The sequence below is a fragment of the Elephantulus edwardii genome, unplaced genomic scaffold, assembly GCF_000299155.1.
Source record: "Elephantulus edwardii isolate Elephantulus edwardi_28Jun2011 unplaced genomic scaffold, EleEdw1.0 scaffold00070, whole genome shotgun sequence".
Taxonomy (NCBI): Eukaryota; Metazoa; Chordata; class Mammalia; order Macroscelidea; family Macroscelididae; genus Elephantulus; species Elephantulus edwardii.
Genome location: NW_006399820.1, coordinates 13,691,485 through 13,708,232, shown reverse-complemented (window position 1 = coordinate 13,708,232; position 16,748 = coordinate 13,691,485). Strand labels below are relative to the sequence as shown.

Here is a 16,748-nt window from a genome sequence, read left to right as displayed (position 1 = left end):
TTCTGACTACTGCCTCTTGGTCCAACTATAGGTTTCGTATTAGCACAATTAAATGTTCTGGGATTCCCATTCTTCTCAGAGTCAGCCACAGACTGTGATAAAAATGTTCTTGCTGCGGTGTTGTTGTTGTTAGGTGCTGTCGAGTCAAGTACAACTCATAGTGACCCTATGAACAAAAAATTGGAACCCTCTTCTGTTCTGTGCCGTCCTCACACTTCCTACTACACAAGAGGCCACGATAGCAGTCACCGTGTCAATCTACCTCGTTGAGGGTCTTCCTTTCATTCACTGACCCTCCACTCTTCCCAGAATCATGTCCTTCTCCAGGAATAGCACTTCCTAACAACATGCCTGAACATGAGGTGAAGTCCTGCCTCCAAAGTACACTCTGGCTGCACCCTCTCCAAGACATATCTGTTCATTCTTTTGACCGTCCATGGGATGTTCAGTGCTCTTCTCCAACACCACAGCTCAAAAGCATCAATTCTTCTCTTGTCTTTATTCACTGTCCAGCTCTCAGATGCATAACAAGTGATTGGAAAGACCATGACCTGAATCAGATATACCTTAGTCCTCAAACTGACATCATTACTCATCAATAATTTGGAGAGGTCCCTAACTGCATATTTTTCCAGTGTAAAGTATTTCCTAATTTCCTCTGATATGATTGCTGATATGAAGGCTGTTAATTGTGGATCTAAGCAAGAGGAAGCTGTTGACAGTTTCAATCTCCTTTCCATTCATCATGATGTTGCTTATTGGTCGAGTGGTTAAGAATCTTTGTTTTCTTGATATTGAGATGCAATCCATACTGAAGGCTGCACTCATTGATCTTCTGCAACAACTGCTTCAAATCCTCCTCACTTTCATCAAGCAAGGTTGTACAGTCTACATAACACAGGTTATTGATGAGTCTTCCTCCAATCCTGATGCCACACTCTCTTCATAGAGTAGAGCCCAGTTTCTTGAATAATTAGGAAGCAGGAAACACACATTAAATAATTTAGGAGAACAACATTTAATATAAAACCGGACTGTCTTTTGGAGTAGATATGACATGGGCTAATTTAAAAAGATAAAGTTTAGCAATAAGCTGTTCTCATGAAAAAATTTAAAAGAACACAGCAAATAAAACAAAAAATAAGTTAAAAATTTTACTTCACTGATGCAGCTTCTGGCCATGTTAAGAGTTTTGCCTCCATAATATGAAATAATTCAATATTTATGGGTAGATCCCACTGAGGAATGGTGGTATAGTGTGTTATGTATTGAGTTGCTAATAGGTCAGTGGTTTGAATTCATCTGGTGTTCTGAGGGGAAAAGATGAGTATTCTCCTCTTATAAAGATTTAATACCTAGAAACCTGATGGAGGATTGCTATGAGTTTGAATCAACATGATGAAAGTAGTATTTTTTTGTTTTATATTCAAAAGTGTAGAACAACATCATTTGTATTAGAAAGTACATGGCAGTAGTTAACATTTTACTCAGGATACATTCTCACAGTTTTAAAAAATAAAATAGATACATTAAGACAAAAACACCAACAACATACGGAATCATAGTAGCAAAGAAGATCTTTAAAGCTGAAAAGGCACTTCCATATATTTCACTTCTTTTAATCCTCATGGGTATGGGCACTAAAGCCAAAGTCCTTGGGTTTCAATCTCAATTCTGTCACTTATTAACTACATAGTTTTGGACAAGTAACACATTTTTACTTTAGTTTCATCTGTGTAATGAGAGCAATGATGACATATATCTTACAGAGATTTATGAGGATTAAATGTGACAGTTTAAAAAAGTTCTTTGAACAATGCTTGGCACATGGCAAGTGCCCAACAAGTGTTATCTGGTAATAGTGGTATTCCTAGAGATATTCCCATTTTGCAGAGAAGTAAACTGATATGTAGAAAAGTCGAGTTTTTTTAACTAAGGCTACAAAGTCAGGGGACATATGGAGCCTGAAGCCATGATCCCAATTCCTTTATGTTGGAAGCCTATACTTTTTTGACAATGCTGCTATTGGAGTTGGATTTTTCCAAGTCCAAATCCATTAAGCTATTAAAAAGTAGTAAAAGCCTAGTCAATAGTTTTAGAACCCTCATAAAAAGCATAGCATATTCATGTAAAAAAAGGAAAATGAGCATAACTAAAGAAATGAAATACAAACCGTTGTCGATCACATGGATTAATAGCTACTAATGCTCCTCTGTCCCAGATCCGGTCAAATTTGTCAATATTTGCTCTACCAGAAAGGAAGAGGGGGGGAAAATTACAAGGTTTTTAAGCAAAAGAAATCAAATCATCAAGATGAACAGTCCTCTCATAGAACACATTGGGCTTCTCCAATGAAGGTTATGTCTACTTTCCCTCCTTGTCCATGGCGACCTGTTGATGCATGGATGTGAAGGTGGAGGCTATTTCCCTTTTCCGAGTTTTAGGAGCCTGTAGCAGCAGCCTCTCCCTTCTGTTATGACGTGAGGGCATAAAAGAGCAACAAAAGGCAGGATATGATAGCCCTGTTCCCAGCCCCAGCTCTCAATAAAAAACTAGTAATTCATTTCTGTTCCAGGTCCAGGTGCAAGGTGGATAATACTTTCCTTTCTATTCCTTATCTACCTACAGCTATAATAAAAATAGAAACCAAAACACATTAAAATCCAGTAGATTCCAATACACAGTAACTCCACGTGTCACAAAGTAGAAGTGTATCCAGTACAGTTTTGGCATTTCTTCCCAGGTACCCCGGGTTGATTTGAACCTCAAACTTTTGGTTAATCACGGATCAGTCAACAATTTGTGCCACTGAGGAATGTGTGTTGTTAGGTGCCACAGAGTGACCTCTGACCTGCATGTGACCCTGCATATAACAGTACGAACTGTTGCTTGCGTCAGTACCATCCTTACAAGTGTTGCTGTGTGTGAGGCCAATGCTGCAGCCATTGGTTTGGCCTGTCTCCAAATATCAACCAAGATTCTTTGATCATAAGGGCTCAGCAGCTATTCAAGGGCAAGTAAATGTGGAGGGATCTAGACTGTGATAAAAAAGAACTGCAGAACCAGGACACAGATGACTGCTTAGTGGGTGTTATTGCTGGTGGATGAATGATGGAAAGACCCCTGTCCCCATTGTAGTAAGCTCTCCAAAGGGCTCAAGTTTTAAAATTTAAAGTTTAAAAGTTGTAATATTCATTCTTACCTTGGCAGATCAAAAATGTCACAACAGTACAATGAAATGGTTCCTGAAGAGTTCTGTAATGAAAAAAAGGGAGGGAAGAAAAATTCTACTTCATTAGGAGATATGTAAATGCTCTAGGATAGAGGAGCAGTGGAAGCACAGACATTGAACACAATGGAAAGAAATCATTTTACTGCACATTCATGGCATCTTATTTTCTCGCTCACTGAATAGTTAAGTGATATGTTCCTAACTGAAAGATCAGCAGTTTGAACCCACTCCACAGGATGCAATCTGAGGAACTGTTCCAGATTTAAGGCAAGTAAAGAGACACGGCAATGAAATGCATTTTGGTTACATGGTGTTATGGGTTAAATTGTATTCCCTTAAAACATGTTTTTAAAGCCTAGTCCTAGGTCTCTAGTAAGTAGATTCCTGTTGGTGCAGAGGTTAAAGCATTTGGCTGCTAACTATATTGTCGGCAGTTTCAACCAGTAGAGATCTTTATGGGAGGAAGATGTAGTAGTTTGCTTCTGTAAAGATTTACAGCCTTGGAAACTTTATGTAGTTCTATTTTGTCCTAAAGTGTCATGAAGAGTCAGAATTGATTTATTGGCTATGGTTTGGTTTTGAGATTTGGATTTCCTTTTGCCCCTAAGAGGAAAACCATAGACAGTAATCCTGAGGACCAGTGGATGAGCTGTTCTTCTTTTTAGAATGAGTTAAAATTTAGCAGTGTTTACTTGAGCAGAGTCCTAACATTTTGACTCTGCTAAAGATAAACACACAGGTCAATCAATTACAAGGCAAGCTGATACAGGAAGTTCAGATATTTTTAAAAACTGCTCACTAAAAAGTACTCAAGAGTTGCTGTCTTTTCCTTTTCTTTTTTTTTTTCATGTATTCACTTGAGGAACTTTTAACCTTGGCCCTTGTGTCCATTCCAACTCACAGAGATCATACAGAACAGAGTTGTTGTTATATGCCATCGAGTCATTTACCGCTCACAATGACTTATGCAAAATAACTATGAACTTTGCCCTCGTCTGAGTCAACCCCACCATCTGCGACTACTCAAACCCCACTTCTACAGTTACCAGTCAATCCATCATGTCAAGGATCTTCTTTCCTATCTTGTGCTGACCCTCCACCTTTCCAAGCATAATGTCCATCTGTAAGGATTGGCCTCTCCTGATAACACACCCAAAGGATGTGAGACAGAGTTTCACCATCCTTGCTTCCAAGGAGCATCCTAGTTTGACTTTCTTCAGGACAGTGTTCTTCTGCAGCACTGTAACTCAAAGGCATCAATTCTTCTTCTGTCATCCTTAGTCACTGTTCAGCTTTCACATAGATAGCAAGTGACTGAAAAGATTATAGCTTGGATTAGGTGAACCTTAGTCTTTAGAATTACATCATTGCTCTTTAGCACTCTAGAGAGGTCTTTGACAGCTGTTTCCCCCAATGCAACTTGTCTTTTGCTTTTCTGACTACTGGTGCATAGGGTATTCATTGTGGATCCAAGTAAGATAGAATCATTGACAATTTCAGTCTCTCTATACCTTTTCAATTTGAATGCAGAACAGATCATTCGAGAGGCTGGACTTTATGAGGAGGAATGTGGCATCAGCATTGGAGGAAGACTCATCAACAACCTGTATTATGCAGATGATACGACTTTACTTGTTAAAACTGAGGGCGACCTGAAACATTTGCTGCAGAGAGTCCAGAACTGTAGTCTGCAATATGGATTAAAGCTCAATATCAAGAAAATAAAGACTCTCACCACTGTGCCAATTGTCAGAATCATGATAGGTGGAGAAGAGATTGTTAACAGTTTCAGCTTGCTCAGGTCCACAATCAATACTCTTAGCACCAGCAGTCAGGAAATCAAAGATTAATTACATTAGGAAAATCTGTTGTCAGGGACTTCTCCAGAGTGCTGAAGAGCAACAATGTTAGTCTAGAGAGTAAGATGTGCTTGATGCAGGCCATGGTCTTCACAATTACTAGCTATGCATCAAAGAGGTGAACAATTACCAAGGATGAAAAAAAGAAAAATTGATTCCTTTGAGTTGTGGTGCTGGATAACAGTATTGAACATACCACAGATTGCCAAGGAAACTAAAAAGTCAGTCCTGGAGAGGGTGAAAACAAGCTGCTCCTTGAAGGCAAGGATTTTGAAGATCTGTCTCACATACAAGAGGGGCAAGTCGTTGGAGGTGGGTATCATGCTTAGAAGGGTTGAGGGACAGCACCAGAGAGGAAGACCCTGGATGAGAAGGACTGACAATAGCTAGAGTAATGAGGGTGTGTCAGAGACAGTGCAATTGGCTCAGGACTGAGCAGATTCATAGCTATTGTGCATACCGGGGCTATGAGTCATAGTGGACTTGACAGTACGTTACAGCAACAACATCTTAATGCTACCTATAAGCCTGGTGGTGAAAATTTTTGTTTTCTTTAGATTGAGATGCAATCGATATTGAAGTCTGTATTCTTTGATCTTCTGCAGCAGGCACTTCAAGTCCTCCCCAATTTTGATAAGCAAGGTTGTGCCATCTGCGTAACACAGGTTGTTGATATCTAATGTTGATGCCACACTATCCTTTATAAAGTCCAGCTGCTTGAAAGATCCGTTCAACATATAGATTTCAAAGGTATGGAGAAAGGATACATCCCTGATGCACTCCTCTTTTGATTCTAAACTATGTAGTATTCCCTTGCTCTGCTTGGACCACAGCTGCTTAGCCTACGTATAGGTTTCCCATGAGCCAAATGGAGGATTCTCATTCAGGTTTGAGGCATTTGAACACTAATGATTGAAGAGAAGATGAGATGTGGGATGAAATCAAGGATATGATCTAGGATGAAAGCAAAAGGTCATTACAGAGAGAGAGGAGGGAGAAAAGACCAAATTGGATGTCAGAAGACTCTGAAAATGACACGTAGAACACCAAGAAATTGAAACAAAGGGAAGACATGATGAAATAAAGAGTTGAACAGAAGATTTCAAAGGGAAGCCCTGGAAAACAAAGCAAAGTATTATCATGAAATGTGCAAAAAGCTGATGTCAGAAAATCAAAACGTAAGAACTTACTCCGCATTTCTCAGGTTGAGAGAACTGAAGAATAAATGCAAACCTCAAGTTGCAATACTGAAAGATGCTATAGGAAAAATCTTAAATCATTCAGGGAGCATCAAAATAAGATGGAAGGAATACATAGTCATTGTACCAAAAAGAACTGGCTGACATGGAATAATTTCAAGAAGTTGCATATAATCAAGAATCAATGGTAATAAAGGAAAAAGTTTATATTGCTCTGAAAGCAATGGCAAAAAATAAGATCCTAGGGATTAACTGAGTACCAGTTGATATATTTCAACAAAGAGCAGCCCTGGATGTGCTCATTAGGTTGTGCTAAGGCATCTGGAGGACAGCTATCTGGCCAGCTGACTGAAAGAAATCCATATTTATTCCCATTACCAAGAAAGGTGATCCAAGAGAATGTGGAAATTATTAAAAATAACACTGCATTACATGCAAGCAAAATCTTGTTAAAGATTATCCAAAAATGGCTCCATCAGTACATCAACTTAGAACTTCCAGAAAAACAAGCTGGATTTAGAAGAGGCCATAGCACTTGGGACATATATAATTTCTGATGTCAGATGGATCTTGGCTGAAAGCCGACAGTACCAAAAGTCTGTCTATTTATGTTTTGGTGGTGAGGTGAGTACCATAGAGTCAGAACCGACCCAAAAGTGACCCTCTGGTGGGTTTACAGAGGCACATGAGAGGAGACTGCCCATCCTTCTACTATGGAGCAGCTAGTGGCCTCAAACCACGTGCCTTTAGGATTGTAGTGCAGCTTTATGCCACTAGGCTACCAGAGCTCCCTATTATGGAAAGGCATTTGACTGTGTGTATCACAAAAAATAATGGCTAACATTGAAAAGAACTAAGTAGGACTGCTGAAATTTTTTTTTGGAAGTGGACTGTCATATTGCTGTCCTCTGAAGTGGTTCTGATGGGTTAGAACTATTAATCTTTTTTGTTAGCAGCAGAACACCTTAACCACTACACTCCCAAGGATCCCATTGAGCACGTACTGAGCACAGACTAGGCAGGACCATCCAGGTCAGAGATAATAGTTGTCAACTGGACAAAGTGTCTGCAGTTGGGAGGACAGTTTGGTGGAGTTGAGAGGTGAAAAATCACATCACAGAATGGCTCCTACTGTTACAATTGGTGCCTGAGAATTATGCAAAAAGAGAAACAAACTGTCCAAGAGTGTCAGGGAAATGCATTCCTGAGATAAGCCCAGTGTCCTCCAAGATTGTATGGGGAAGCATCTGCTAACATCATGAGGGTGAGGTGGACTAGTCCAGGGGCAGAAACCTGGCATGGACTTGCAAGGAGATGCAAGTAGTCTGGGAGTTTTGGTTGAGAACAGGGCAGAAGAAGACATGAAGATGTTGGATTTTACTTAGGTATGAAGTTCTAACACAGGCTTACAAATAGAGGGGGGTGAGGTTGTGGAAACCAGTCCGCAAGCATGTCTGTCAGATAGCTCCACAACATCTTAGAGGAAGTTCAACCAGAGTGCTCCTGAGAGGCAAAGGTAGTAAAGCTTTGTCTCAAATGCTTTGGACATTTGTGAGGTGAGGCCAGTTCTTGGAGAAAGGTAGAAAAGGCTGAGGGTCATAGAAAGGGGATGAAGAACCCCTCAATAAGATAGAATGACACAGTGACTATAAGAATGAACTCAAGCATATCAGAGATGATGAGGACGGCTCAGGACAGGGCAAGGTTCAGACTCTTGTTCATAGAGTCTATATGAGTTGTAGCCAACTTGATGGCACCTAACAACAACAACCCCTAGCATGTGGGCTTGGAGGCAGGGAGGCCACCTGCAGATCTCAACCTCATGCTTATCTGGGCAGTGTTAAACAATACTGACAACAGTACTTTACCTCAGTCATTTCAGATTCATTGACCTGGTCATAACTTGACTGGGGAATGTTAAAAATCCTTTGTTTTCCTGCCATCAAGCATGTCCCTGACTCACAATGATCCATGCACAACAGAACAAAATGCTCCTGGGTCCTGTGCCATGATCATGCCTGGTTATAGACTGGACTTAGCAGATCTTCCTAGTCTGTTTCAATCTGCAAGCTACACTGAAACATCAGCATCACAGCAACACGCAAGCCTCCTCTGACATGTAATGATGAGGGCTGTGCATGAGGTGTACTGGTCAGGAATCGAACCCGGGTCTCCTTCATGGGAGGCGAAAACTGCTGTTTAGCCACCACTGCCCACAAAGACCCTCAAGATGCTTCCAGATGTGCATCCAGGGCTGAGAACTACTGCCCCACGAGGTTCTGAGCAGGCTCCTGGGATGCTTAGATAATTTGAGGGGTGGCTGATAGGAGGAAGCTATAAAAGAAACTATTAAGAAGCTTCCTACAAATCTAATTATTCTCAATATTTAGAGATACTTTGTGAGGGAATCAGCATGTAAATGGACAATGACCAGATCTCATGTGACAACAGAACTCTGACCCATAGTAACCACCCAGGAGCAGCAACCACCCCAGAGGCCAGCCACATCCCCTGCAGCAGTCAGTCTAGAAGGGTCAGAAGTTCATCAATGAATGCCAGCTTCCTACTTCAGAAGATTCCAATGCCATTGAACCAGAACTAACTCATAGCTGATCCTCCAGTGGGTTTTCAGAAGCTACAGAAGCTAAAGAGGAGATTGTCCAAGACTGAGAAAAATAGGATAAATTATGTATACTGCACTGAAACAGATGAGGGAGAGAATAACTTAAAAATGATTTATGATAGGGTATTATGGTTATCACAAGAGTCCAGAATTAAGGTTGCTTAGTGGAGTGTACTCGGGGCAGTGAGAGGGGTGCGGGGAGGTTGTATACCAAAGAAGGAATTTTTCTTTTGCTTTTCAAAGAGAGGAGTGAACTGGGGGTGGGGGTGGGGTGGGGGAGGGCTGGGCAGGGAGAAAAGTGCAACAATGAATGAATGGAAATCCAAAATCTCATATGTACCCTATGTACAAGAGCTCTAAATGCTGTTCTATCCTGTGCCAACCTAGCCATCTCAAAAGCTATCCAGTCACAGAATCGATCCATCTCATCAAAGGTCTTCCTCTCCTTCACCGCCCCCCTACTCTGCCAAACATGATGTCCCTCTCCAAGGACCAGTCCCTTCTTGCAACCTGCCCAAAATATGTCAGACGAAGCTTCAGAATCCTTGACTCCAGGGAACATTCTGGCTTCACTCTCTCCAGGACAAACCTGTTTGTTCTCCTAGCAGTCTATGGTATATTCAACACTCTTCTCCAGCACCACAGCTCAAAGGCATCAATATATCTGTACTTTTGAAGCCAACCCTTAACACTGAATATCTAGATGAAGGTGTTTGGTAATGAAAAAACTCCACTGCCAGCTGAGGTGAACCGATTCATAGCTGACCCTCTAGTGTTTTTCCAAGACTGTAAATTGCCTGGGAGGAGATTTCTTTCTCTCAGAGCTTCTGGTGAAGTCACACGGCCAGAGAGGTATAGCCTTTGGGTTGGCAGCACAACCCCTTTCTGACTATGCTACCAGAGCTCCCTTCATGTGATAAAGAGGGGCCATATGATATCTTTCTAGTATTCTGATCTAGGCAGGCTGAGAAAAACTATTGCAACTCTGGAATTAACAACAGCAAAACCAACCTTAAACAGTTTAGCTCCAGGGATTTCAGGAATTGGTTCTTTTGAGTATGGGAGACTCTGCTCTGTGAAGAATTCCCGTATTGCAAGTTCACTTATTTCCACGCCAACAACACTATGCCCCAAGTCCGAAAACCTGCAAAAAAGCAGAAATTTACACTTGCATATCCATTTCAAAGACTGTACTAATCAATAAAGAAGCCTGCCTCAATCAATATACTTTTCCTTTAATTTAAAGGAATTTCTATGAATTCAGATTCATATAAACAGAAGCAGATCTTTCTGCATATCCATAAAACCAACCTGTGGGAAAATAAACTTACCTATTCTCAAATCTAGTGTTTTGAAAAATTGTGAAAGGTTGTTCTATATGACATGAGCAAAAATTTAAAATTCTGAAAAGTATATTGTAAAATGATGATTTAGTACTCATGGGTTTGACTATAGGGGTTTCTGATGTAAAAATATCTTTGAAAAAGAAATGCTTTGCTATTTCTCTAAACAGGAAGTTATATGATCATGGATTACTATGGGTCACTATATATTACATCTCAACATCAAGAAAATAAAATTTACCATTGGGCTACTGTTGTTATGTGCCATTGAGTCAGAATTGACTCATAGCTAACCCTCCAATGATTACCCATAGACTGTAAATTGCACCAAGAAGAAATAGTCAGTCTTTATCCTACTGAGTAGCTGGTGGATCTGAACTACTGGCCTTTGGGTTGGCAATGCAACTCCTTACTACTAGGTCACATAGGCAGCATAATAATAGATGAAGAAAAAAATTGAGGTTGTCAATTATTTCCTTTCAAATAGATCCATAATCCACTTCTATGGTAGCAGTAGTTAAGAAATAAAAAGATGTATTGCTTTGGGAAAATTTATTGTCCAGGACCTCTTCAAAGTGCTAAAGTATCACAATGTCAGTATAAAGACTAAAGTGTGTCTGGTTCAAGTCATAGTATTTTCAATTGTTTCCTATGCTTCTGAAAGATGGACAATGAACAGAGATGGCTGAAGAAGAACCTATGCCTTTGAACTGTGGTGCTAGAGAAACGTAGTGAATATTCCAAGGACTGCCAAAAGAACAAGTGACTCTCTTGGTAGAAGTGCAACCTTAGACACCAAGGATGGTGAAACTTCATCTCACATACTTTGTGCATGTTGTCAGGAGACATCATGCTGGGAATGGCAGAGTGTTAACAAAAGAAAGGAAGACCCTCAACAAGATGAACTGATATAAAAACTGTACTAATGAGATCAAGCCTGGTGGAGACGGTGAGGATGGTGCAAGAAAGGGCAAGGTTTTGATCTGTTAATAGTGTCACTATGAGCTGTCATTAACTCGGTTGTTGTTGTTGTTATGTGCCATTGAGTCGCTTGCGACTCATAGTGACCCTATGTACAAGAGCCCTAAACGCCGTTCTATCCTGTGCCAACCTCACCATCTCACACACATTCATTCCCACCACTCCACTCAGAGAATTGATCCATCTCATCTAGGGTCTTCCTCTCCTGCGCTGTCCCTCCACTCTCCCAAACATGATGTCCCTCTCCAAGGACCAGTCCCTCCTTGCAACTTGCCCAAAGTATGTCAGACGAAGCTTCAGAATCCTTGACTCCAGGGAGCATTCTGGCTTCACCCTCTCCAGGACAATCCTGTTTGTTCTCCTAGCAGTCTATGATATATTCAACACTCTTCTCCAGCACCACAACTCAAAGGCATCAATTCTCTTTCTGTCATCCCTATTCACTGTCCAACTCTATAGCCTGGATCAGGCGCACCTTAGTCTCCAGCCTGACATCACTGCACTTCAATACTCTTGAGAGGTCCCTCACAGCTGACTTTCCCAATGCAATTGGTTGTCTGAATAGGCTTCAGTACACAGATTAATGACATAAATGAAATGGTTTTTTTTTTGTATAATAAATTGACATGCAGATCTGGCACTTAGGTCCTTGAATGAAGCACATGATTTGTGCTTGCCTCCTAAGGTGGTTAGTCTGAACCCTTCCATTGGCAGCAAAGGTCTGGCAATCTGTTTCTGGAAGATTCCAGCTAAGAAAACCCATTTTGAGCATGTCCATTCCCACACATGGGATTTCCAAGAGTCAGAACTGACTCATAGGCAATTAGTTTAACTGGCTTTAGACCAAAATATCTACCAATCATATTTAACTTGCTGTTTCAACATACCAGGATTCTACTGTTGCCTCAAGACCTCCACCATAGTTAGATTATTGTCATATATGACAGCACTGTATGATGTCACCATAAGACAGTGTATCAAGTTAATGTTTTTCTTTCTGGTTCTTCTGGCTCAATGAGCTATTTATGGTATAGATCTAATAACAAGGTCTAAATTTCCTCAAGTTCATGGCTACAGTAGAATCTTAAGCCACAGCAGTCATCTAACAAACACTCTCAGCTACTCGTTGATAGCTTGTGGACTGATCATAAAGTGAAGACACCATCTCCACTGGAAAATGAACTTCAAATTTACACATAATCAGAGAGTCTACTTATACAAGGAACAAAGTAATTAAAAGTCACACTTACTACCTTTAATTTTTGTTTTCTGCTCCATGATACAAATTATCAACATTAAAGCTTAAATACAAATTCTTTGTCTTGGCACTTATGGTAGTGCGCATATATACCCTGTAGGAGGACTTTGGTAGTGTAGTCCACTAACCCAAAGGCTACATACCTCTTCAGGGGTTCAAATCTACCAGCAGCTCTTTGGGAGAAATATGGGAAGTCTCCTCTGATTGTGATTTTAGAGCCTTGGAAACCCCATGAAGGGTTGCTGCTATGAGCTAGAACTGACTCGCCAGCAATGAGCGAGTTTTTGCATTACATACACTATCACTATAGTAGAATCCTCTACCAAAAGAGATTTCTAACTGTGTTATTTTAGGGTAATCTGTAGCAATAGTGTGCTCTATGAAACATAGGGTTTCCAACAACAAACTGTGGCTGACTCTGAGAAGAATGGGAATACCAGAACACTTGATTGTGGTTATGTAAAACCTATGCTTGGACCAGGAGGCAGTCATCAGAACACAGCAAGGAAACACTGTATGGTTCAAAATTGGGAAGAGTGTATGCCAGGGATGTATTCTATTTTCATATATTTTTAATCTTTATGTGGAACAAATTTTCCAGGACTCTGGGCTCTATGAGGAGAAATGTGGCATCAGGATTGGAGGAAGATTCATCAACAATCTGCATTACGCAGATGACACAACCCTGCTTGAGAAGGACCTGAAGAGCTTGCTGTAGAAGGTCAAGGACTGAAGCCTTCAATACAGACTGAAGCTCAACATGAAGAAAACAAAGATTTTCACCACTGTGCCAATTGGCAGCATCATGATAGGCAGTGAAGAGACTGAGATTGTTAACAGCTTTAGTTTGTTTGGCTTCACAATCAACACTCTTGGCAACAGCAGTCAGGAAATTAAAAGACTAATTGCATTGGGAAAGTCTGCTGTTAGAGATCTCTCCAAAGTACTGAAGAGCAACAAAGTAAGTCTGGAGACTAATGTAAGCCAGATACAGGGCATGATCTTTGCAATTACGTGCTATGCATCGGAAAGCTGGGCAATGACTAGGGATGACAGAAGGTGCCTTTGAGCTGTGGTGCTGGAGAAGAGTGTTGAATATACCATGGACTGCTAGGAAAACAAACAAGTTCATCCTTGGTAGGGTGAGACCAGGTTGCTCTTTGGAGGCAAGGATTCTGAAGCTTCGTCTGACAAACTTCGGACATATTACAAGGTGGGTGTAATAGACCAGTCCTTGGAGAGGAACATCATGCTTGCGAGGGTAGAGAGACAGTGCAGGAGAGGAAGACCCTCAATGAGATGGATTGATTCAGTGATGGGGGTAATGAGGGTAGATGTGTCAGAGCCAATAAGACAGACACAGGATAGAACAGGCTTTAGGGCTGTTGTACATAAGGTCACTATGAGCTGCAGGCATAACAACAACAACAGAGCAACAGTGGCAAATTACATTATCTACTCAAGGTCCCTAGTGGCATAGTTTGTAATGTGTCTGGCTGCTAACCAAAAGGTTAATGGTTCAAATTGATCAGTCCCCAAAAGAGAAAAATAGACAATTTCATCCAGAAGATTTCCAAGGCTTTAACTAATATGGAAGGAGACTACCCATCCTCATCTTTCTCCCAAGAAAGAGCTGGTGACTTCAAACCACTAGAGACACCTTCTTCAGTAGTCATTTATTGCCATCCAGTTGCAAGCAACTAATAGCTGATCCTCCAGCGGGTTTTCGAGCTGTAAATTGCACAGGTGGAGACTGCCAATCTTTCTCTCTCAGAGATGCTGGTGAATTCAAACCGCCTGCTTCTGGGGATGGCATTATACCTGCATTGCTCTTGTAGTAATCTACTAAAACCAGAGAAACCTCCTGTAGTCATTTCTTGCTATATTCTGTTTAATATTCACAAAAAAGGATTCATCATCAAAGTAAAAAAGTATAACTTATCTGCTCTTACCATCTCATTTCGACTGCTTTTCCACAAAGAGGGAAAAAGACCCGGAGTTTAATCCCACTGTGAAGAAAAGTATCCAAATGCTTCTTTAACAGCCTGGGAGAGAGAAAGAACAAAATAAAATAAAACAGTATTTGTTTGCTTTTTTTGGTTACTAAGCCGTGAGCACAGAAAAAGGGGCTAAAACTGCATGGTGCTAAGTTCTTTTCATGTACAATCTTACTTAATATTCACCTTCAGATCTAGATAATATTATCACAATCTCCAGTGTAAAGATGAAGAAACAGGGAAAGTCAAATAACCTACAGTCATTTAGCCAGCAAGGATTAAAAGTCATTCAATCCCAAGCTTAGTGATTTAAATTTCAAAATTACTGATTAGTTGATGCTATGTCTTGAACTTTCTTTATTAATTCCCCAAATGTATACTCTTGGAGGGAGTGGGGCATGGGGATTGCTGGACTTAGTTTACTCATTTTTTTTTTAAAGGTAAGTTTTCTAAATGTGTACTCTCATTTGACAGTTAACTCTCAGAGTTTAATTACTGTAGTTAATTCTTTGCACAGAGATGTACCTGTTTGAAGCCATGCATATGAGAGGAGAACTTCTATAATGGAGTTCTGGTATAATGGCATGACTATCACTTAACACATGAATGTTATATCGAGGACAGTCTGTAAAGACCAGTTGACATGATTTATGGTTGTTGCTAGAAGACTACTTCTATATTGCTCAACATCCTTGTCCAATTATATTTTCTCTCAACCTCTTGTCTTCTATCACATATGTAACACCTAATATATGAATTTATGCTATTGGGAAGAAAGTCTTAATATCTTTTCAACATAAAGGACAGCATTTAGCATAAATATTGCTTAAGCATCTGCTATATGCACAAACATGCACGACTAATATGTAGGTGCTTCAGGAGATTAAACAAAGACATATTTCATAAATCTGAGATGCCAGAATAGGAAGTCACCCTCTTTTTCACATGCAGTGGGAAGATAAAGCACTGTCAATTTAACTACGATTTCAGCGGTGCTAAACTGTGGGGGGAAGAGGGGGCTGTGTATCTTAAAACCAGTGAAATAACATTTCTATTTTTAAAGTTGTGAAGAACATTTCTCTGTTCTATACCAAACAATTCTTACCGATGTCCTTCTTCTTGATGAAAGCCGATCTTGCGGCTCACCCACTTTTCTTGCCATTCTTCCAGAGTGAGTTCTTGGTCTTTTTGTACCTCAGTGTCAGGGTACTCTTCAGTTTCAGGTAAATTTCTTATAGTATCCATAGTTGTGCAGATCACTCTGCCTCACAAGTGGGTGCTACAAATGCCTACATGGAAAAAAAAAACCAACACAAAAACCAAAAAACATTTCAGTGTTGTTAAGAGCACTATGAATCTAAATGGACACTATATATTTTTCAAAATAAATTTAATATCCAAGGAAAAATATAGAGAAGAACTTATCAGTGAGCCTGATAGTAAAGGTATAGTTTATATAACACATTAGTAGGTCTTTAAGTATAGGCATGCCTAGGAGACCTTGACAGAGGCCTGGTGATGTAGTGTGTAGAGAGTTGAGCTGTTAACCCACAGGTTGAGCATCTCTGGTGATTTCAATCCACCAGCGGCTCTGCCAGATGGAGGAAAATGGACAGCGTCTCCCTATGTGTTTTAAAGCCTCGGAAACCCACTAATGGGTCAGCAAAGGTCAAACTCTGTGGCAATGAGTTTTGACAGAAGCGATTTATGGCAAGATAGGTTTCAGATCACCACAGAAAAGTGAATACTGAAATAAAATCAGGTACATGAATTTTTTGTTTCCAAGTGCATATAAAAGTTATGTTTCTTGTTTTTGTTTTGTTTGTTGTTGTTGTTGTTGTTAGAACAAATCAGAAAAACAACACTGTTTTACACATAGATCAAAAAGGCCAAAAACCCCTACAACGAAACCCACCAAAACAGCAACTTCATAAACAAAAAAAGGAAAAGAAACCTTTTATCTTTGGCTTTTTTAACTGTCTCAGCAAACCAATGATTTTTTAAAATTTATTTTAATGAACGTTTACAGAGACTTTAGATTTCCATTTATTCATAGTTGCAGTTTCTTCCCTGCCCACCCCTCCCCACCCAGTTCACTTTTCTTTGAGAAGTAAAAAAAAAAAAAAAAATTCACTGTTATACAATCCCTTTACCCCAGTCCACTCCACTCTGCAGCTTTCATTCTAGACTCTTGTCATGACAATAATAATGTTGTTGTTGTTGTTATGTGCTGTTGAGACACTTATAACTCATAGC

General features: G+C 40.1%; 1 protein-coding gene across 1 annotated transcript in view; it reads right to left on the bottom strand.

The window, feature by feature from the left end:
• The window catches only part of TPMT (thiopurine S-methyltransferase), a 37,027-nt gene extending 21,290 nt beyond the window's left edge, over window positions 1-15,737 (bottom strand). The window contains exons 1-5 of the mRNA XM_006888667.1: window positions 15,598-15,737; window positions 14,448-14,540; window positions 9,925-10,057; window positions 3,203-3,255; window positions 2,174-2,248 (exon numbers count right to left, since the gene is read on the bottom strand). Coding sequence (XP_006888729.1) covers window positions 2,174-2,248; window positions 3,203-3,255; window positions 9,925-10,057; window positions 14,448-14,540; window positions 15,598-15,737 — 494 coding nt within the window. The remainder of the gene's footprint in view (window positions 1-2,173; window positions 2,249-3,202; window positions 3,256-9,924; window positions 10,058-14,447; window positions 14,541-15,597) is intronic.
• Window positions 15,738-16,748: the final 1,011 nt, after the last annotated feature.